Source organism: Penicillium rubens, assembly GCF_028828025.1.
Source record: "Penicillium rubens strain IBT 27055 chromosome Unknown utg000003l_segment0_segment0, whole genome shotgun sequence".
NCBI classification, from domain to species: domain Eukaryota; kingdom Fungi; phylum Ascomycota; class Eurotiomycetes; order Eurotiales; family Aspergillaceae; genus Penicillium; species Penicillium rubens.
In genome coordinates this window covers 1,705,880-1,726,681 of record NW_026890601.1, presented here as the reverse complement: position 1 = coordinate 1,726,681, position 20,802 = coordinate 1,705,880, and the positions used below count along the sequence as shown (strand labels likewise).

At 49.5% G+C, this 20,802-nt stretch overlaps 10 protein-coding genes across 10 annotated transcripts; 4 read left to right on the top strand and 6 right to left on the bottom strand.

The window, feature by feature from the left end:
- Window positions 1-2: 2 nt before the first annotated feature.
- On the bottom strand, window positions 3-1,190 carry N7525_006861 (uncharacterized protein; the record flags this gene model as incomplete). The annotated part of the gene is made up of 5 exons (XM_061213847.1): window positions 3-88; window positions 144-280; window positions 338-650; window positions 891-1,054; window positions 1,126-1,190. The coding sequence occupies 5 exons, from the start codon at window positions 1,188-1,190 to the stop codon at window positions 3-5; spliced, it is 765 nt and encodes a 254-aa protein (XP_061068278.1).
- Window positions 1,191-1,508: 318 nt separating this feature from the next.
- Window positions 1,509-2,464, bottom strand: N7525_006860 (uncharacterized protein; the record flags this gene model as incomplete). Its single annotated transcript, XM_002567366.1, has 2 exons — window positions 1,509-1,685; window positions 1,742-2,464. 2 exons carry the CDS (start codon window positions 2,462-2,464, stop codon window positions 1,509-1,511), a joined length of 900 nt encoding a protein of 299 aa, XP_002567412.1.
- A 1,011-nt stretch (window positions 2,465-3,475) lies between these two features.
- On the bottom strand, window positions 3,476-5,670 carry N7525_006859 (mRNA decapping enhancer EDC3; the record flags this gene model as incomplete). Its single annotated transcript, XM_061213846.1, has 3 exons — window positions 3,476-3,723; window positions 3,781-5,496; window positions 5,556-5,670. The coding sequence occupies 3 exons, from the start codon at window positions 5,668-5,670 to the stop codon at window positions 3,476-3,478; spliced, it is 2,079 nt and encodes a 692-aa protein (XP_061068277.1).
- A 607-nt stretch (window positions 5,671-6,277) lies between these two features.
- N7525_006858 (uncharacterized protein) lies at window positions 6,278-6,526 on the top strand (the record flags this gene model as incomplete). Its single annotated transcript, XM_061213845.1, has 2 exons — window positions 6,278-6,323; window positions 6,384-6,526. 2 exons carry the CDS (start codon window positions 6,278-6,280, stop codon window positions 6,524-6,526), a joined length of 189 nt encoding a protein of 62 aa, XP_061068276.1.
- Window positions 6,527-7,395: 869 nt separating this feature from the next.
- On the top strand, window positions 7,396-7,701 carry N7525_006857 (uncharacterized protein; the record flags this gene model as incomplete). Its single annotated transcript, XM_061213844.1, has 1 exon — window positions 7,396-7,701. One exon carries the CDS (start codon window positions 7,396-7,398, stop codon window positions 7,699-7,701), a length of 306 nt encoding a protein of 101 aa, XP_061068275.1.
- A 302-nt stretch (window positions 7,702-8,003) lies between these two features.
- On the bottom strand, window positions 8,004-10,264 carry N7525_006856 (DEAD/DEAH box helicase; the record flags this gene model as incomplete). The annotated part of the gene is made up of 3 exons (XM_002567364.2): window positions 8,004-8,802; window positions 8,851-9,269; window positions 9,320-10,264. The coding sequence occupies 3 exons, from the start codon at window positions 10,262-10,264 to the stop codon at window positions 8,004-8,006; spliced, it is 2,163 nt and encodes a 720-aa protein (XP_002567410.2).
- A 762-nt stretch (window positions 10,265-11,026) lies between these two features.
- Window positions 11,027-13,786, top strand: N7525_006855 (uncharacterized protein; the record flags this gene model as incomplete). Its single annotated transcript, XM_061213843.1, has 5 exons — window positions 11,027-11,048; window positions 11,109-11,170; window positions 11,239-11,515; window positions 11,573-12,198; window positions 12,254-13,786. 5 exons carry the CDS (start codon window positions 11,027-11,029, stop codon window positions 13,784-13,786), a joined length of 2,520 nt encoding a protein of 839 aa, XP_061068274.1.
- A 616-nt stretch (window positions 13,787-14,402) lies between these two features.
- N7525_006854 (mitofusin) lies at window positions 14,403-17,378 on the bottom strand (the record flags this gene model as incomplete). The annotated part of the gene is made up of 4 exons (XM_002567362.2): window positions 17,058-17,378; window positions 16,936-16,984; window positions 14,824-16,874; window positions 14,403-14,767 (listed from the first exon to the last, which is right to left on the bottom strand). Exons 1-4 carry the CDS (start codon window positions 17,365-17,367, stop codon window positions 14,403-14,405), a joined length of 2,775 nt encoding a protein of 924 aa, XP_002567408.1. The 5' UTR covers window positions 17,368-17,378.
- A 314-nt stretch (window positions 17,379-17,692) lies between these two features.
- On the top strand, window positions 17,693-18,554 carry N7525_006853 (ESCRT-III subunit protein DID4; the record flags this gene model as incomplete). Its single annotated transcript, XM_002567361.1, has 4 exons — window positions 17,693-17,916; window positions 17,979-18,039; window positions 18,106-18,366; window positions 18,426-18,554. 4 exons carry the CDS (start codon window positions 17,693-17,695, stop codon window positions 18,552-18,554), a joined length of 675 nt encoding a protein of 224 aa, XP_002567407.1.
- A 337-nt stretch (window positions 18,555-18,891) lies between these two features.
- Window positions 18,892-20,754, bottom strand: N7525_006852 (Protein kinase domain-containing protein; the record flags this gene model as incomplete). Its single annotated transcript, XM_002567360.2, has 2 exons — window positions 18,892-20,231; window positions 20,292-20,754. The coding sequence occupies 2 exons, from the start codon at window positions 20,752-20,754 to the stop codon at window positions 18,892-18,894; spliced, it is 1,803 nt and encodes a 600-aa protein (XP_002567406.2).
- Between the last annotated feature and the right edge of the window lie 48 nt (window positions 20,755-20,802).

Sequence of the window (20,802 nt, the reverse complement as noted above, 5' to 3'; positions counted from 1 at the left end):
GCCTAGGAGCCCACTCTGAGGACAAAATGTCCAGAGTTTGCAATATCGTTGCCGTGTTTCTCTGCGATGGGAGGATAATGACGGGACTCTTGAAGGCGGTTAGAGACTGCCGTAGACTGGTCCCCATTTTCGACATGCCTAACCGACCTGGCTCCAGATCTTCTGCTCCTCAAAGGCGTCAATTTCCTCTTCGGTCTGGATGTCACTTAAAGCCTGGTTGAGGCGCTCCAACTCTCCGTCCATTTCCTCCAGCTGGTTCCGATGAGAAGAAGGCACTGGGCTTGAAAGATGTATACTCTGCCGGAGACGGCGACTTCACGAGAAGCGGTGGCGGAACCGGGGGTATCGGGGCTCCTCGTTAGCATTGTCAGGAAGGTCCGAGGGGTACAGTTTCAGGAGGTCCAGGAGGGCCTGCGAATCATCACGGGACTGGGTCGACGTACCACGGCTAGGGACAGGGGTAGAGGTCGTACCGGCAGTACCGGGCCGCGAGCTCGTAAGCTCAGGCGGCACCGCAAGGCGGATGTGAGGAGTAGCGGCGAGGTAGGCTTCGAGACTCTCAGCCTTCGAGATTTGCCGGTAGAAGTAGGTGAGGAGCTTCCAGCAGATAAGGGTCTCCTTTGCGTCAAAGTCGAAGGGGGTTCTTGAGACTTTGGTAACGGATAGGAATCAAAGGGCCATTGCAACTTGGCTACGGCGACCAAGATCCTGTATGTGGTTCAGTCCACCTTTCGTAGAGCTTCGGCCAAAAGTGGCTTCCATCTCTTTGGCAACAGCCATCCGGCCGTGTTGTGGCCTCCACAAATGTAGACCTCCCAAACTTGTAAGAAGCGCACATTATTTGTTCAGGATGTGGGAAGTCGACAATGTTGTTGTTTTGGTTGATAAACGAGTCGAATTGCTGTCGATGGCATCCAAGGATGTTCTTGACTGGACCATCCCAAAGTATCCGTCGATTTGAGCCTCCATTGTTGCACCATCCTCAAGTTTGGCCTTGGATGGTTTCTTGCGTGGTGTATGAGAGGGTGTTTGGAGATAGAAATGAGGAAGGCCACTAGGGTCGAATGTCTGGAATCAGAACTCTCGTCAATCCGTCGTTTGCATTTGTTTGTGATTGCGAGTGACCCGGTTTCTCTCAAGAGCCGGTACTTCGAAGATTCCGGCTCCCCAAACGTAGTGTGGTTGGACATTGGGTTGTTGCAGGCTTGGGATGGAGGGAATTTCCCAACATTGAAGTCAATCATGAGCCTTTTTTCAGCATTCCGTGTTTCGTTGTACACAAACAACGCAGATGTAGGCATCCTCAGGTTTGGAGCTGAATTCCGCGGCTTAACCTTGGAAGGAAATTGGACATGAGGTCATCATACATCATATCGTCAGCTCCTTTTATATCCACCTGGGTAAAGACCGTATATATGATTCGTGGCCCCCCTGCCCTTTCAATCAGACGATTTTTCCAAGCAACGGTCGTAGCAACCCACCCTCGGAACGGCCCAAATGCAGCAATCTCAGACTCGAGCTTGGGCAGACTCGTGTTGGAGATCGAAGCCCGAAATTTCATTCTCGGTCTGGCGCCGCTCAAGGGTCCGTAGGGCTGGGTGCCGACGAGCGAAGCTTTTGACAACCTTGTCGGCGACAAGGACGTTGTGTCCGATCTCGACTTTCTCGAGATTCGGAAACACAACCTATAAGAAAGCATCAGCACAGAACTTGTATCAAAATAGCTGTGGCAGAAACATACCGAAATCCGTCTGAACAACTTTGCCCAATCTTCGGGCAGCCCATGGAGAGGCCATCTCCATTCCGGCTCTCTTCCGCCATGGCTGCAGATGGAGAGGACGGTGACAGATTCGCCCTGGATGCACGGGATATGAGCGCCATCCATAAGGGTCCGAATGTCAGAGTCGCGACTGCTCCCTCGCACGCACAATTTCAGCACCCGCAGCTTTGGGAAACGAACATCCCGCAGCGCAGCGTCAGCAGCACGGGCGTCCCCGGCGTCGACGGTGACCAGCGAGGCCAGCTCAACGTGGTCAGCGTACTGTTGGCGGAAGTGGGCGGGGACCTTTGCGAAGATCACGTCCAGTGAGCGAGACACGGCCGGCGTGTTCATCGCACCCATAGTGTTCTTCCAGATTCTTTGGCGGTGGATTACCTCCGTATACCACGCCCGGTTCAGCGCGGCAAATTGCCAGATATAACCTGCCTGGTCCTCCATGTAGGGCTCCCGCTTGGTACCCCGCCCATATGTCCATCGCCGGAACTTCGTTGGCATCACCCACTGCTTCTTTCCTCCGATGTCCCGCGACTTCTCGTAGGCAAAGTCGCCAAGTCCCTGGACCTGCCAGTGGACAATCTCAGAGACCAGCTCTGGGATGTTGAAGACTCGCTCAGCGGCGTTTCTCTTGGTGCCGCCACGCGGCCAGCGCGGGCGAAGAGTTCGTCGAGAGCGAATTGGAGCCATCGTTGGTCATAGCGAGGGAAAGGGAAAAAAAAGCAAGGATGAAGGGGAGCTTCATCGAATCTTATACTCCTTCGAGTGAATTACTACATGATGAATAGGTATTATGTTTCTATGGAAGTATGGTAGTAGAACAATAGATAATGAGCGAACTAATAAGGAATGGACGTATATGTGAGGTTGAAGTGATATTGTACAATCTCGTTGTCAAGAGGACCAATAGATTCAATTAGATTCAAACATGATTAGCCAGTGAATACTGGGGTGAATGTACATGAGAATAAGAGTGTAGTCAAAGTAATCAAGTATTGAAAGAATATTGAACGTTGAATAAAGATGAGACAATACCAACATTGAAGTGATATATGTGCTATTGAAGAACAATAGGCAATACACAAATCTACCATACCTAGGTATAATATTATTAGACTCTCAAGTCGGATATCGGTTCGTCGTCTCTTGAGGATCCTGCCTCTCGTCATTTACACCTGCATTCGTTTCGCTTCAAAATCCAAATGCGCCGGGCAAAGTTGGATATCTCCTACCTAGAGTTCGTCCACGAGCTTGGACTCTACGGACGTGGTTCTGATGCTTTAGTAACTAGGATGGTACTTGACAGATCAAGTGTCCTCGTAGTGCATTGTGAACAAGTAGCTAACTTCATACTTGCTGCTGGTTAATGATCCGCGGCCACTGAAACCTACTAAAGTGAGCTGTCAACCAACTTCTACAAGGGAAATATGAGCTTAAAATTCCACTTTCGTCACCTAAATTCGACATTTTGGGTTTTTGGGCCATGTTGTCCAGATCTTGAGGTCAGAACAAGGCTAAGGGTTAATCATACATGTACAAGTGCTATCCTTTCCCGCAGGAAATCCTGGAAGCCCATGCATCATTAAAACAAACGCTGTGAAGTGAGCTACCAGCTCCGCCTGAATCATCTCGCAAATTGAAAACGCCTCCGATGACAATATAAATCGTGGTAATTCATGTTATTAGAAAGGGTTGTTGTGTTTAGGAAAGCAATGGTTGGTACTTCAATGGCACGACCCATTTGTTCCCGAAATCAATCCCATGGCGACGACGGGTACCGTACTTTCTCCAGACGACCTGAGGGATTCCGATGTCGGCAACTGACAAGTTCCAGGACAGTCTTTCGCCAGACAGAAGAGCGTTCAGCACACCAGTTTTCGGCGCTCCGAGGCACACGACCGATGTGGCATTGACGCACAGCCGGCCACCTTCGGCTAGAGTAACCTCGCCTGTGGATAGTTCTGTATTAGTTGCACTGGTTCGGACTGGTCTCCGTAAGTACATACCAGTAGAAGCATTGAGTCCGGAAGGGACATCCACAGACAACACATCGACGTTGCTCCGATTCATCCACGAAATCATCTCAAAGGCCACACCTTGGTCGTCTGTTCGAAGGTCGTCAAAGGACAGATGCATGCCGAATAAAGCGTCGATAATCAGGTCGGGCCCCAAGTCTGAGGTGGCCAAGCGAGTGGATAGTTCTTCCCATTTCAGTACGCGACCCCCGACCTTGCGGAAAATATCAAGCTGTTTGCGGCAGTTCTCTAGCAATTCAGCTTCGTGTTCGAGTCCGAGCAAGCAGACTGTAACCCGGTGGCCTCGGTTACGAAGATGGCGAGCAGCAGCAATAGCCCTTGCCCCAGTACGATGGTTGCCAGTAAGTATAAGCATGGTAGGTGCGGCAGCATCATTGGACAGAAGAGCCACAGCGGCCTCTGCTATTCCCCGGCCTGCATTCTCTGTAATGATCTCATCGGCCAAGCCAAACTCGGCGACCGAGATTTGCTCGATCTCCAGAGTCTGCAAGGGGCTCACCGTAGGACAGCTGCGATTGGTGGTTGTGAGCCGGAGCGAACCAGCACTAGAAACATTGGGAGCAATCATAGGCGACACCGATGATCTGCTTGGTCGGGGACTGGTTGTGCGAGAAATGTTGACGTGAAGCTGACTGCGGCCAAGCGCACTGAGCTGTGGCACCATTGGCGGCGCCTGTATCGCGCTATCTTTGCGGGGAGGTTGGGCATGTGCAGGGGCTCTTGCCCGCTCGCGTCCGGAGATGGTCTCACTGCTCAGTTTTATTTCACTAATTCCTTCGATATCATCTCCGGTGTCGCTGTTCTGTGGGCTATCGAGTACATTCTCCGTCCAGTGTAGGTTCTTTCCGCCGTTGGTGCCCGGCTTGACTTTTCGGTTGAAACTCACCAGACGCTCGTCATCTGCGGTAGTGTCGTCGTTTCGAATTTGTTCAAACACTGTCCGCTTGTCAAATTTGGACAGGTTGCTTTCAAAATCGAATTCGCCCAGCTCTTGGATATCAGTAGCATCTTCGGTTGCCCAGCCACTTGGATCCTCGGCATAACGGCGTGACTTCTTTTTGCGAAGTTTAGTTCCAGACCGGCTCATAGCTTCAGGTGAATCCTGGAATGCAGGGGCAGCTGGCTCAACAAACGCAGTCTGGCGCCAGCCTTTGCTCTTAGGGTTGGTGCTTGCCGCGGCGCCGTGTTTAACATATCCTCTCTCTTCCCGCGCATTTTCTTGGTTGGCACGTCGATTCCGCTTTGGTGTCTGCTTTGAGGGTGACAGTTCCTGCGGGCTTTGGAGTACTTTCTTGTGGGAGGTCCCTTGTAATCCGGTCTTCCCACTATCCGCATTCAATTCCAGGCTGCTAAACGGCTCACTCAAAGAGGCCGAGACCGCCCCAGGTATTTGGTTGGCGGGGACAGCCGGCGAGACATTCTCAGCAAACGGTTTAGGTGCGAGAGGGGCTTTCGAAAAACTCAGAATAGCCGGGTCGGTAAATTGTTGCTGTGTTGGAGTAGATTGAGTAGGAGCTGGGGGTAAATGCATTGCTGTGTAAGGTTGAAGCTGGGGGTTAGGCTGGTGCTGATACAGTGGCTGAGGTTGCGAGGGAGCCTGGGTATTGGTTTCAAGAGAGAGGTCGATGATAGCAGAGGCATCAATAGAATATTGAGGCAGGCGTTGACCATTCCAGAGAAATGTGACTATGTATCAAAAAGGTTAATGATGACATACATATATATTGAACTCATTCATAGCTCACCATCCTGGAGCAGCAAGCGCTGCCCAAACACATTGGCGACCTGGCCCATTAGCCTGCCACCCTGTGGCTCTCTCAATGTCACCAGCACATTATAGCCAATGAATTCAGAAGCCATGACGATTGCGAGCTTTCGTAGTCCAGCTAAACAATCATCAAGCATGCAATTGTATTTGCTTAGTGAGCGCGTCACACTTGAGATGATCCCACGGAGATCGGACGAAAGAGCTGTGAGACACAGCTCGATCGGGGCACGTGACTCTATCTTATCATACGTGATAAGCGATAAGCGATAAGCCGTGGGGTGCGGCCTGTCTGCTTATACTTGGAGAAATACTAAATTGAAGAATATCAGATGAAACTGTAGTAAATTGGATATTTCAATTTTCAGGTGAAAGCAAGCGTGGCATGCTGTAGCAATATAATCTGTTAGGCTATAACCCCATCTGCTCGGCTTATCAGGTAGTCTTTTTTTGATGTTTAGTTATAGTTGTAGATATTCTCTCACCCTTCTCAGATTGTCCGGTAGACAGCAGAAAGGGCCAGAAAAGAGACCTTTAATGTTTTTATGTATAACCTTGGAACCTTTGAAATATGTCAATTTTACCACTCGACCATAACGAAGGGGGACCATATCCCAGCTGGGAAGTCTGGGACTATGTATACTTACCATAATACTCCTTCCTCTTTCCAACTGTTCAGATTGCGAGTCGCATGTGAGCTTGATGGCTTCTTCCCTATATGAACCCGACCAGCTAGCCTATTACAGAGGTGAGATGGCTCCCAAAATCCATCCAGCATCAGCTAATGATAGAAGGTAAATCGAACCAGCCGGCTCCGATGCCCTTGCTCGCTCCGCTCGCTTTGAAGATTCACAACCTCGGACAGACATTTCAAACACCTTTAGTGATACGGTGAAGCTCGAGCTTACCGCTTGTCTGGCGCGGAATGTTGGAATTGTTCGACCACCGTGAATTCGCCCATGTTGTTGCACAGGAAGATGGTCAAGTGTTTACATATGTCTCCTCAAGGTCCAACATTGGAGAGAAGCCGGTCTGTTCCCGTTCTCAGTAAAGCGATGAGCTGTATCCAGCTTTGTCCTACTTGCTATACTGCTTTCGCCTGTTTCAACTACCCCGGCTGGGTGTTCCTTCCAACAGATTTGACCTTCTCCATAAGACACGAAATTGAAGACCAGCAGCGTCGTGCTCAATATGATCTACCATCTTGCCGAATCGTCCCAACCGCCAAGGACCATGATCACTCGCCTCAAAAGACCTAGTGCAACACGACGCGATCGGTGGGCTATATCGCGGTTACTACCTAGACGATTTCTTCCGTATCGGCCGCTTTCCTATCGATTTTCTTAAGCTTCCTACTACCCTTAAGCCATGGCACGGACACCCATTAGCTACAAGTCGACGAGGGATCGCTATATTAGGAAGAGCCCGCTGTTATGCACTTGGCCGCACCACGATCGATGAATTAACCACCCTAGGCGACTCGTTTTTCAACGATAATAACCTCATCGATGCGAAGCTTGTTCAACTATACCACCTTCCTCTCGCAGATAACAAGAGAAAGAGGAGTACGCAGACAATGACGGGACTGTTCAGGATGTTGGGAATTCTCAGGACGCACGTCACGTTCGCTCTCAAGCTGAGGTTTCGGGCCCGGTAGGCGTTAAGACCGATGTGTACCCCAGTACTGAATGGGTTCTTGGACCCCGTGCTACAGGAAATGACGCGATAAACAGATTTGCGCCAGTGCTACAATCCACGGACATCACCTGGCTGCTTCGTTGAGATTAAATCGACCTTCGCTGGACCGAATAAACGCAAAAATGCGCAGGAAGAAATGCCATGTGAATGAGTGTGATGAGGAAGCCGTTGCGCTGAAGAAAGAAGAAAGCCAACTCTTGATCGGAAGAAGAGAAGCCGGTGCCTCTGATACTATTCCTACCGAGAGATCAGATGCCGGCAGTTGTACTCACACGAGAGCATTGGCCCGGGAATGGGAGATCACGCCTGTCTTAAATAATCTAACTGGAGACCGAGACAAACTTGATACACATCTTCCAGTGGATGCGATTCCCATGGAGTATGGAGACAGCATGAACTGGCCCAATCTCTGCATTTGTCTGAGCTGAGTTCGTTCCTTGTCCAACATTTTCTGATATAGCGATAAACCAACCCATTGATAGTTGGCTATTCTAAAACCAAAAATTCCTTCATTCGATACAAGAATCATATTTCTGGAGGACCTGACTGATATAGTTCCGGGGGAACGGTGGGTCCGCCAAGCTACCTACATACATACATACCTAGGTACGTATGTAGGTATAGATGGATTATTGATAAGTACATAGTAATCAGATGTCTTCCAAGGTTGGATAGATGCCATTTCTGACTTGGAAAATGAAAGAGAATACCTCATAATCTTCTATATGAATCAAAAGTCTTCGTCATCAAAGTCATCTGGGTTCAAAGCACTTGATGACTTGGACTTTTTGATCTCTGTGATCGTGACGAGGTTGGAGTAGAACTCCACTACTTTCGGGTGCACCATCACCTTGCGAGGCTCGAATCGGGTGACCTGCAGTCCCTCCTGTGATACCGCTCGGCTGAGTGCAACATAAGCCTGGCCCTTCTCAAACACTCGGCCCAGGTCAACTTTCACACGTTGAAGAGTCTGGCCTTGGGCCTTGTGGATGGACAGAGCCCACGCCAATATCAACGGAACTTGTTGACGCTGGGCTTGTACTTCTCCGTTAGGAAGTTCAATCTTCCACGTCTCAGGCTGACACAACAAGTGACGTTCTGACCCATCAGGCTGCAGGAAAGATACTAGTGGCCATTTCCGAGCCGTTGAGGCTGGGCCCTCTTTGTACCCCATAGGTTTCAGCTTTTTCCGAGCCCGATTAGCCCGCTCATCATCGCTCGCAGTCGCGTCATCAGCGAAATTCTTGTCGTTTTCCTTGTAGGAATCAAAGTAATCTTCACTCATGAAGGCTACTACTTTTCCAATAGAGCCATTGACAAGGGAATCCTCCATATTCTTAATGAGCATCACTTGAGCGCCCTTCTTCAACTGGATCATAGGAGGGGCCATGCAGTTTGCAAGCAGTCTCTCGCGATGCTGAGGGTCCTGGATTGTCCCAGAATCCACTGCGTTGAACCTCATGATCTCGCCAGAAAGTCTCGCCATTCGTGCAGAGTTCGCACCTTCCACTTCAGCGCGCGTTGGGAACCTATGAAGAGTCAGCTTTAGCACAGTAGCATTACATAGTATAACATACAGTTCCGTTGCTTCGATCTGGTCTTTAACATCAAGTGGCCGAGACAGCCTTCTGAAGGCCTCAATCGTGCGAGGGGTGATTTTCCCCAGTCGCATTTCATTCAGCATATCAGCAAACTCCGGGTCTCGTTGACGGAAGATATTGGTTAAAAGAATGGTATGTTGGATACAAGTTGTCCAGGAAGCAGCTGCAAATGCAAATTTTGCCTCCCGGTTGCTTCCGTCCGGGACGGGAGGTAGTTGGAAGAAGTCGCCCGTTACAACAAGCTGGATCCCTCCAAAAGGACGACCATTGTTGCGAATTCGTCGGGAAATCTCTTCAAGCTTATCAAATAGATCCCCGTCGACCATAGAGACTTCATCAACGATGAGGACTTTAGTGCGCAGCCAGCGATTTCGAGCTTTCTGGTTTTTCTTAATCTGGAGGTTGTTAGCATCAGCAATTTCTATGTGAGTAGAGAAACCCCTACCTTTTTCACTAGTTCGAGCACTGGCTCTTTGCCTAGACCAATTCCGGCAAAACTGTGGAGGGTCACACCCCCGATGTTACAGGCCGCGAGACCTGTTGACGCTGTCACTGCAACTCGATCGGACTCTTTGCGATATTTGTTGCGCAGCTTCGCAATAATTTCCCTCATGAGTACGGATTTTCCCGTTCCTGCCGAACCCGTGAAGAACATGCTCTTTCCGCGTTCGACAACCGCGTCAGAAACAGCTTTTTGCTCATCAGTCAAGAAAACAGAGGCAATCTTTGAACGGTCCTGTGGTTTAGGGTTCGCGTCGCTTTTTTGAGTTTTCTTGTATTCTTGTCGCAATTCTTTCTGTTCCGCCTTGATGGTGCTCTCGGACTTGTTCCATGGTTCCGAGGGCCTTGAGCGTTTGGGAGTCACAAAGCTCTTTTTCTTGTCTTCGCGAGGTTCTTCTTCTTCTTTGGTCCACGGTAGGGTACGGGGTTTCTTCACGGGCGGTTGGAAATGGGAGGGAGGGGATGACGACCAGGGTAACTGCATGCTACTCTGAGGAGCTGCTGCTTCTTGGGACATGGGCGGAAGCTCAGGGTAATTGATGTCTGTTGAATATTCATTGCCGTAAACAGACTGGCCGTTTCTTGCGGTAGTGTCAAGGCTTGGATATGTGACTGCCTTAGAAATGACGGAGCCAGCCACGCTCGGGGCAATCAGTGGCTGTGGCTCGTCGAGGTCCAGGTCATCATCGAAGTCGTTTTCATCGAAATAAACCGCGTTATGAAGGGACCCCAGCGAGGACTCGGCCACTTCAACTTTTCGTTTGACACCACCGGATTGTGATTGCGGTTGTGGCTTCGGGGGGGCCGTTGCATTGGCACGCAATAAGTCGGACTGGTGAAGAGGTTTCGCGCCACTGCCTGGGTGGTCTTGGAGAGCTTTCTTGAACATTTTCTCGGGGGCTGCGGCGGGTCGAGATGAGGATGAATACGCAAATGAACTCGGTAGTCTCTTTGGGCAAGTCAAAGAGATCGATCGAATTATGTGTACACCCCGCGCCCTGAATCTGACAACATGCATAAAATAAAATGCAGCATACAAATCAAGACAATGAGGTCGCGCCAGGCAATTCCGATAGAGACGCAGATCGATTTTCCTCAACGCGTTGCAGACGCGATTATCGGCACGTGATGGGTCACTGATAAGGATAACAGCTTCCACCGAGGTCTAGGTCTAAACAACACTGCATACGGATTTTATCTCACTAGGATTGTATTCATCACATATTTTAAGAAGCTACCAATTTTATTGAGACTGAATGTTCTATACTCTATATGTAAAGTCAGAGAAGTAAGGTCTTTTGGGCAACTAACCACTATACTATAGCGTGTTGTCCGAAATATATACTTCGGGTTAACAATTCAATATGCACCACATATTGGCCCCAAGCAACCTCAATATACGAGTCATTATACATTTGCCACATCAATTGGGCACAAGATACTAGATTAACATTGCAGTTTAGTGCAATTTGTGTACCTGCATTCAAGTATACTAAGGAATATGCGATGGGACGCTGAATCACGTGATCATCAATTACCGCAAAACACGCGGTACGAGAATGCAGAATCCGGAGATTACCATCCACCAGTCCGAAGAGTATCTTGCCAATCACACTTTATCGACGCAGTTTGCACCCTGCGATCATGAGGAATGGCAGGGATGGCCGTTTCGAGTACGTGGAACAGCCTTTTCTTTCGAATCGAGCACGATTTGCTAACAAGCCATGTTTCAGACAAAGACTACCCTCTCACGGGTGTAGTCATCTGCTTTACATCCGTGCAAATTGAGAGGAGGGTATGTGTCAAATAGGGGGTGACATGTGAAGCCACAAGCACAGGCTGACCTGCGTTCCCATCGCACAGACTCCATTGACCCAAATGGCGGAACAAATGGGCGCGATGCATAGCATCCACCTTACTTCGGACGTAACCCATTTGCTTGTCGGTGACACGAATAGCGACAAATACAAATTCGTTGCAAGGGAACGGAATGACGTGGTGGCAATGGACCCAGAATGGATTGAGGCCGTACGACACTCATGGACGCAGGGAGAGGATATAGACATACAGGCGCTGGAGAAACAATTCAGACTGGCAACATTGCATGGCCTAAAAATCTGCATCACTGGGTTCTCGGACCGTGAGTTGACTGGTTTCCATAATTGAGTATGGAGCAATGCTAACAAATGCGCCGCAGTTCCTTTTCGAGCCTACATGCAGAAGACAACAGAGGAGAACGGGGCCGAATATCGGAAAGACCTGACCAAAACTGTGACGCATCTTATTGCGCGCAACTCGGATGGTGAAAAATACAAGTTTGCGACACAGTGGAATATCAAAGTTGTTTCTGTAAAATGGTTCACGGACAGCATCGAGCGTGGAATGATCCTAGACGAGCAGAAATATCACCCGCTGGTACCATCCGCAGAACAAGGCATAGGTGCATGGAATCGATCCTCGCCGACGGAAAGGGAGCCTCCTCGAAGGGACAGCACTACCAAAGAGAACTCTTTGAACCCGCGACCTCGGAAACTACGCAGGATTGCAAGTACCAAGCTTGTAGATCAAAACGAAAGCATCTGGGGAGATATCGTCGGAACAGGATTCGATAATAAGGAGACAGCTGGACCACAAAAGAACCCACAAGGACAAGGACCGCCTGAAGCCTCAAAACCTGTCATACAAGCATACAAGTCATTCGCCAGCGAGACTACATTTTCTGAAGACACTCAGTCTCGTCCTCCGCCACCGGCTGCTCCACAAAAAGACCTTGGATTTCTATACACGACCTATTTCTTTATTAATGGATTCTCTTCCAAACAGGTTTGTGCTCATGCTTCTGTCCACATTTCTTGGAACTAACTAATGAATTTTCTAGACTAAAGTTCTGCGTGAGCATCTCACCTATAACGGAGCTCAATTGGTGAATTCACTGAACGAGTTCTCTAGCCCTACTATTCCCAAAACAGGACATGGTTTGTTCATCATGGTACCGTATCAGACTCCTCGGTCAGAGATTCCGTCAACAGATGAAATGGCATTTGAATGCGAGATCGTGACAGAAATGTGGCTGGAAAGATGCATTGATGCGCGAGCTTTTGTTCCACCCGAGTCTCATGTGGCAAGCACTCCGTTCCCCAAGTTCCCGATACCAGGTGAGATCCTATCAAATGCGATATTCAAACATGCACTGATGACATTAGGATTTCCGGAGTTGCGGATTTGTTCCACCGGCTTTGGACGTATCGATCTTTTACACCTACGCAAACTGGTAGAGTTGATGGGCGCCACATATGGAGATTTCCTAACGCCTAAAGCATCAGTTCTGATTTGCAATGACCCCAAAACAGCCAGCGTGGAAAAACTGCGGCATACTGCCCAGTGGGGGGTTCCAGCAGTGTCTGCTGACTGGCTCTGGATATCTATTCAAACCGGCCAAAAGAAGCCATTCGAGCCATACATTGTCCGACGACAATTACCCCAAAACACTAGCAGCACAGAGGAACTCGGTTCCTTATCTGCTAAGCGAAAGCAACCCGACAGAAATCTTGATGAAAGGCAAGCGGGGTCCCCGTACAACATCTCCACCGAATCCATGAATGGTAGTCGGACCCAGAAGCAAAATTCAGTGAAGAGCGCAAAAACCCGAACAATCCCCATTGTTGGCGACGGCTTTGAGGCCGACGCACCAAAACCCTCCGTTCCAGAGTCTCGATCTCCAACCCCGCCCAGGGTACCAGACAAGCAAGCTCCAGTGGAACCGAATGCCAAACAGCCCACGCCAAGTACCGACTCGGCACCACCCACTGGCCCATCCGCATTGGATACCGCTCTGAGCGGGCTCCTACAGCAAGCCCGCGCTGCCAAGTCACGACAGCAGTCCGAGAGCGCTACGACCAATGATGACGGAAATCCACCCCGACGAAAGCGCAAGCCCCTCCTTGGCCGTGCCCCATCCCACTCTTCAGCCCGAATGCTAGAAGGCCCCCGCCCCGTTTCACGCGCCAGCTCTATCGACACACTAAACGACGACGGCCTCGGAAGCGCCTTGGAAAGCGCCCACCCGACTAGAGACAATTCCATATCGCGCAGCAACAGCCGTGCCGCGCAGAGTCTGTCATCCATGCTCAGCGGTGGGAAGTTTGATTTCTTGAATGATAAGCTCCCTGCCCATATTGAGGACGAAGACGAGGAAAATCAGGCGCCGCAGATGACGCAGCTGGATTATGAAGATCCAGATGCGGCTGCCATGAGGGCGGAGTTCCTGAGAGATGCTGGGAAGTTGTCTGGTAAGACAATGAAGACCGATAGCTCGGGTTTGCTTGTTGGTGAAGTGAGGGAGTTGGAGGATATTGGGTGGGGGTCTGGGCGGAGGACGAGGAAACAGCCTGTCAAAGTAGATGATGAATGATTTTTGCACATGGGATGGACGTCTTGGTTTTGCTTTTTTTTTTGGCTCTCGTCGGCGAAGGCGTGGCATTGCATTGCGATTGGCGCCCTCTTTGGTCTATCTATTTTAATTTGAAAGAGCGATATCTAAAGGTTGTCAATGATAATCCAACTGGGTTCAATAATACCAAGTAAGCTACATGTCACCAGGCCTACATATCATAGTGATGGTGACGAGTTGTCTCGAGAAGAAGCTGCATTCTGATACTAGACAACCAGGGACGGAAAAAAATAGAATAAAGTAAATAAAGACGGAGGGAAACCAGCGGCCTTGAGGTCACTAGCAAGAGAGAATTTGAACTAGATGCAATCTTAATTTAAGGGGGAATCTTGGGTAGGGATTAGACTCCCTCTGGTGCACACCATCACGTCATGGAATACAATAAAAGTCAACGAGGCAGGAATCCTGAACTGAATGACCGTAAAACCGACGCGAAGCCACATCATAGGAAGAGTTAAGTAGAATATGGAGAACGGGTGAGAGAAAGATGTAAGCTGTACAAGTGAGGAGGTAGAAGAAAAAGAGTGAAAGAAACATCGTAGGAATCATGAGTGGTTGTACAAAGGTGCAGGTAGGCTTATGCTTGCATTGCCGCGGCCATTCCGCCGGGCAAGGGAGCATCAAGATCCAGATTCTCGATAGAGCGGCGGTTCTCGCTGCTGTCCCGGAACAGGTTAGAGAAATACTTGGTGGCAACATCGCTCTCTTGCTGGATTTTGGTGACCTCTTGCTTGCGTCTGCCAAGGTCCTCAATATCCTGAGAGATACAGGTTTGAAGATTGGCGGCAGGCATGCGCAGCATGCGGCGAACTTCAGTCGAAATCCGATTGGCATTTGAGTGGACATAGTCCATCTCAGCAAGAGTGGCGGCGATCTTCCGCGATAGTCGTGGGGGAAGGGTGGTCGGGATGGAGCTGAGCACATAAGCTGTGGTCAGAACAGCTTGTAGGATGTTAGTATATTGTTATTCTTTGTGAGAACAAATGGGCAAAACTCACCAGCAGCAAGGATACCAGGGAAGAACAGCCGGCGCATGTTGTTCGGGCCAATGACTCTGACAGCACTTAAGGCACTATCCACCCAACTGAATCCGCCCAATGCTCTACCTCCAAGTACAGTGACCGCAGTCATTGCAACGCCTGTGCCGGCCATCTTCTCTTGGCGCTCCCAGAGACTAGCAATATCGAAGAAATCCCACAGCTCAACCTCAGTGTCGATTTGTCGGCCAAATGTGTGGCGACGGCCACGGCGGAACATCGCATCCGCCCGGAAGTTGAGTGGAGTGAATTTGTCTTCACCAATGTGCAGAAGACCGATATTTTGGATGAAACCGACCCCTTGGACTGTCTTCTCCCGGGCGTAGTTCTCGCAGTCGTTGACAGACGAAGCAATCTGATCCAGCATCGCCAGCTTCAGTTCCTCGGCGTACTGGAACGCTGAAAAGAGACCAGGATATTCAACACCGAGGTCTGCATCAGAAACACGTGTGATTGTGTTAGTCAATGTCGAACGAGTATGATCATAGACGTCGTTGCATGACTCGTCGATAGCCTTGTGGACACCCTCTGCAAGCTCCCCCTTCTTCTTCTTGCCGTTCTCAAACGCAGGAACAAGCTCCGCTAATTCATCAGTCACTCGCTTAAGCTCTGATTGCGCAACATCACGGTTGACTGTAGCAAGGGAGCTAAGGTCAGCCAATAAATTCAGAAGATAAGTTCTGGCAGGCGCAAGCTTGGAGCGGGAGCGCTTTTCAAGGACAAAACGTCTCAAGGCTCCTTCAAGGTTCTCGAAGTCTTGGACTTTCTCCCGTTCTTTGCCTTTGCCCTTATCCTTGGAGTCCTTATCATCGTCATCATCATGAGGATCAGAGCCACCGCCGTCACCACCACCGGAGCCAGATTGCGAGACAGCAGGTGCAACAGGTATAGCATTGCTTGAAACGAAATGAACCAGTTCACCAGCCTCCTTGTATGTGCGAGGGCTGAGTTTGCCAATCTGATCCAAGATCATGCGTTCGCAGCGCTGCTTGTCGCGAATCTGATCAAATCCGTTGACTACCATGAAAATATACGCCTTCTCATGCGCAGCATTCAAGATGAACTCTTTTGCAGACAACGTGAAGTGATTTGCGGCGGAGACCACAAACACAACCACGTCGATCTCTTCCTGCCGAGCAAAGACAGCCGTAGTTTTCAACGAGTCCGAGTTTAAGCCGGGTGCATCGATCAAAGCGATGTCAACAACGCCATTGTTCAGCAGTGATTCGTCAATAGACCGTACATCCTTTACGTAGACCTTGCACTGCATGTACTTCGTGTTGTCTATGACGATGTCTTCGAGTTCGGTCAGAGAATAGACATCATATGTGCTTTCGTCATTGCGGTTGTATGGCGTATCTTTGTGAACGGCGTGGACTTCTTCAACGCTGCAGTTTTCGCGAGCATCGAGGACCTCGCAGAAGATGCTGGTGCAAGGCTGCTGGTCCTCTGGCAACACCTTTCGGCGCAGAAGAGCATTGCAGAATGTCGATTTGCCTGCATTCAAATCACCAGTAATCAGGACCTTACTTGAGGTATCCTCAATTCTGTCTCGCAGCGAGAGGAGATGCTTCATGCTTTGGCTGATCTTTCCATCCAACAGGGCGGCAACCGATGCCTTCTCCAAGGAATGCACTAGCTCTGCCTGAGAAAGAGCGCCGAGCTTCAGATCCAATTTAAGAATAGAGAACTCTTGCGCAATCTGCGGGGTCATTAATCTAGGCTCTGTCACGACGCGGCGTTGCGCCGAGGCACTGGATTCTGCCAATTCGTCGACACTCGTCAAGGTGGCTGCGCGCTTCAGATCTGGGCGGGGCGGGGTGCCGGGTCGGCTGTCATTGCCTCCAAATTCGGATTGAGTTTGATGCAGTGGCGGTCTTTCCATGGGGGAAGAGGGCGTGCTCTGCACGGAGGGATAGTGGGCGGGCCATTGACGGTTCATGTCCTGGAGCTCCTTCAGTGTGTCGATAGTCCGAGAGATCGCACGAGCGAGCTTGGTGCGATTTGAGTTACTGAAAATACTGTAAGCCTTGGAGTCCCGTTATTGGGTTGTTGCGGGGAGGCGAGACATACTATAGTAGTTGAGAGACATGACTGGCAACCACTTGCTTCTCATGCTCAGCTGCATCCCAATATAAATTAGCTCAATATTCCCCCATAGATAACACACCATTGCTTGGCCTCCAGCCACCTACCTGTGGGATTCCATTCTCCGGGACGCGTTGGAGTATGCACCGGAGTCGGCCTATCCTCCATCAACCCTGCACGCCAAGCAGAGCTCGCATCCTCCTCCGTATCGGCAATACTACCTCCATAGCCAGAATCTTGGTTTAGCGAAGTCATCAAGGCCGTGGCGCTCTCCGAAGTCGAACCATTGCCCACAGTCATATAAGTCGGCGGGGGACGGAAAAAAGGATTCTGCTCGGGAAATTCTTCCTCGCCTGAGAACCTGGACGAGCCAGCTCCGGAAGACGAGCCCTCACCAGGGTGATATTCCTGACTCATGACAAATAAAAAACCTCAACGTGGGGGTGACATCCATCCAAGAGAAGTCGTGTCTTTTGGGGTTGTTTGGATATGGGATGGTCGATTTCTTGGAAGGTTTAAGATGACGTCGGACCAAAAGGGGTTTAGCGTGCATGTGACCCAGTATTGTAGTAATGCATCTGTAATATTACCATACCGCGATTGATGTCACTGTTTCTACCCAGGCTCCTACATCGTACTTGGATTTACTTCCCACCTCGAACTGACTGTCCCCTATTTTCCGCAATCATGAATGTAAGGCCAATATTAAATGCTTGTGCATGGGTAGTAATTTACTCACACGATGTCTCAGATCGTCGAGTGGGCTTTCGGAAAGCGCATGACCCCCGCGGAGCGTCTGCGTAAACACCAGCGTGCCTTGGACCGAACACAACGGGAGCTTGACCGAGAGCGAGTGAAACTAGAAAATCAGGAGAAAAAGCTGGTACAAGATATCAAGAAGAGTGCCAAAAATGGGCAAGTTGGAGCCTGCAAGATCCAGGCCAAGGACCTGGTTCGGACACGGAGGTCGGTTTCTCTCGATTGTTCACTGATCGCGGCAGCATTGGCTGATTGGATGGCGAAAACAGATACATTCAGAAGTTCTATCAAATGCGCACCCAATTACAGGCTATTTCCCTACGCATTCAGGTATGCACAAGCAGTCCTCCGCTACTCTTCCGATTCCGCGATGCGCTGACTATTGCTGCTTCCAAGACCGTCCGGAGCAATGAGCAGATGATGCAGTCGATGAAAGGAGCCACAATGCTTCTGGGTAGTATGAACAGACAGATGAATCTGCCAGCACTACAACGGATCGCGATGGAATTTGAACGAGAAAACGACGTCATGGACCAACGGCAAGAGATGATGGATGATGCGATCGACGAGGCCACGGGAATGGAAGGAGAAGAAGAGGAAGGAGAAGATATTTTGAAGGAGGTTTTGGACGAGATTGGTGTCGATCTGAACCAGGCGGTTTGTTTCCCCCAAACATCGGAGAGTGGATCCTGCAGGCTAACATATTCCGTCTACAGCTTGGTGATACACCCGAGCACATACAGAAAGCACCGGTGAATGAGACTCGTGTTGCGCAGGCCATTGGAGGGGGAGGCAATACGAGCGACGATGACCTCCAAGCGAGACTAGACAGCCTTCGGCGATGATTACGACTTTCTCTCTTATATGCCATTGATGACAGAGGTGATTATGCGACCTGCCGTATTGAGCCCTACTTGAGTTTACCTGCCTTGCTATTTTAACATCCCTTGCAAGATATTCCTGCGACTTACATACCAATACATTTCCTTCCAACTCGCATTTTCCCCGACATATTAAGGACGTCTAGCCGTGGAGTAGATAGTTCTACATTATACCACATTATACCTACGTATGTTCGGCGACAAGAAAATATTCATATATCAGATCATTGATTACTATCAATTCAAGTCCCAAGCTTGGAACTGTTTGAAACAACATTCTCGACGTAGATGAAGGGAAGCGTTAAGGTGATGCCTCTTGAGGAGGAAGTCGCTCATATTCTGAATCACCAGGTTGATCTGAATATGTAGAATAATAAGAAGACCCAGTAGAATACTCAGAGTAATCAGCATTATACCCCGGGGTGTTAAGGACGGGGATTGACATATCATGGTCCAGTGATATACTTGGCCATGGGAAACCCCTTCGACCATCTGCACGGCTCTTATTATGAAATTTCTTGACGAAAGGTCTTTTCAAAGGGCGACCAGACTCGAGTTCTTCAGCGGACCAGCGAGAAAACCAAGGAAATGACGATAATTCTTCCAATGACGGCCGCTCAGACTTCTCTCTAGACAATGTGGCTTGTAACACATCCCTGCAGTCCTGTGAGAGTGATTCGCTGATTGGTACATCCTCATTGATCATTCTCTTGCGTCTGCGTTTGACTACTGGATAGAACGGATCATTGTAAGGACCATAATACCTACCGTGCCAGTTCAAACTTTTCGGCACTGGTTCAGGCTCATCCCAGGACCAGAAGCCATGCAGGAAACCATAAACGATCGTTGAATATTTCCACAAACAAATGTCCCGCTGGTCAATAGGTAAGTAGATTTCTTCGAGAGTGACATCATCATGGCATGGGTCCCTCCAAGTGTCGTACTTCTCCAGTTCGATGGCTCGCTCAGGCATCATCTGGTACTCATGGTAGGGAATGAAGTGGTCTATCTCACTCATGAACCCCGATTTATGCAGCGAGAAGTGGATCATTCCAAGATCAATGAGTTGAACGTTCAGGTTTTGGTCCATGAGATAATTTGTCACTGACATATCAGCATGGCAGACGCTCATGTCAGCTAACTCGATCATAGCTTGTATAAGCTGGGAAGCAACTTTACAACCTTCTGTTTCCCCCAGTTGAGGTTCTTTGGTGGTTGTGGACATGAGATAGCTGCCATCAAAAGCTGGAAACGGGGGATATCTCTTTCGGATGCGCGGGGGTATGGTCCCGCTTGACTTTATCCTATTAAAATGATCCTCATTAATAATTGAAATGGCTTCATAGCTAGGATCGACACAGGGAGTCATGAGAATTGCTGTTAGCATACCGTGAGTATAGACTGAGTTGAGCCGCGGGAACCTTTTGCTATCGTCGAGATAGATCAGAAGAAGGGCTTCTTCTGGCATATATCGTGTCTCTCCGCTAGTCTCACAGAAGGGCACCATCTGAGAATGTACGCCAGATACACTGTCCATCCACTGTGTTGTGTGGACTTGAGATTTGATTGCGTATTGTTCAAGATCCTCCAGGGAAGCACCAGCAGCGCCTCTCTCGCGAGCGATGAAAGTGGCGCCATATGCTGTAATTAGTTAGCAATCTATACAAAAGACATCAGATGAAAGGGAGGGGATGGTCTTACTTCCTGCGCCTATGAATCCATATACCTGCACTCGATTTTTAAGGTCTGGACAAAGGCATACGGCCTTGGCAGTGGTCCTACCCTCAGCACTCAGACAGATGAAATCTTGATATGAAGTGCTGTTGCGTCTTTGAAACACTTCGCTGTCGCATCTGTGACCTGAATCGTCCCCGCAATTACACCTCGAGAATTCCTCGTTATTCCGTTTGCCGAACGCTACTCCTAGGCGTTCTCGAAGAACCTGACTCACTTGGGGATATCTTTGTGACAATCTGCTTGAGGGGTCTAAGAGATCTTGGGCATTGTAAGCAAAGACGTGACTGTAGTCGTTGTATTGGAACTGGCGGACCTGCGACTCTGGACGGTGCAAGGTATGGTTCCCCTTGATTGCACCCAAGTCTCTCCCTAGGAAGTAATCAAAAGCATAAGGATCTTGCGGATCAACACTCATCTGCTCAGCCATGGCGTTTGTTTAGATTAGTTAAATAGAGAAAAGTGGTATGGGCAGGGG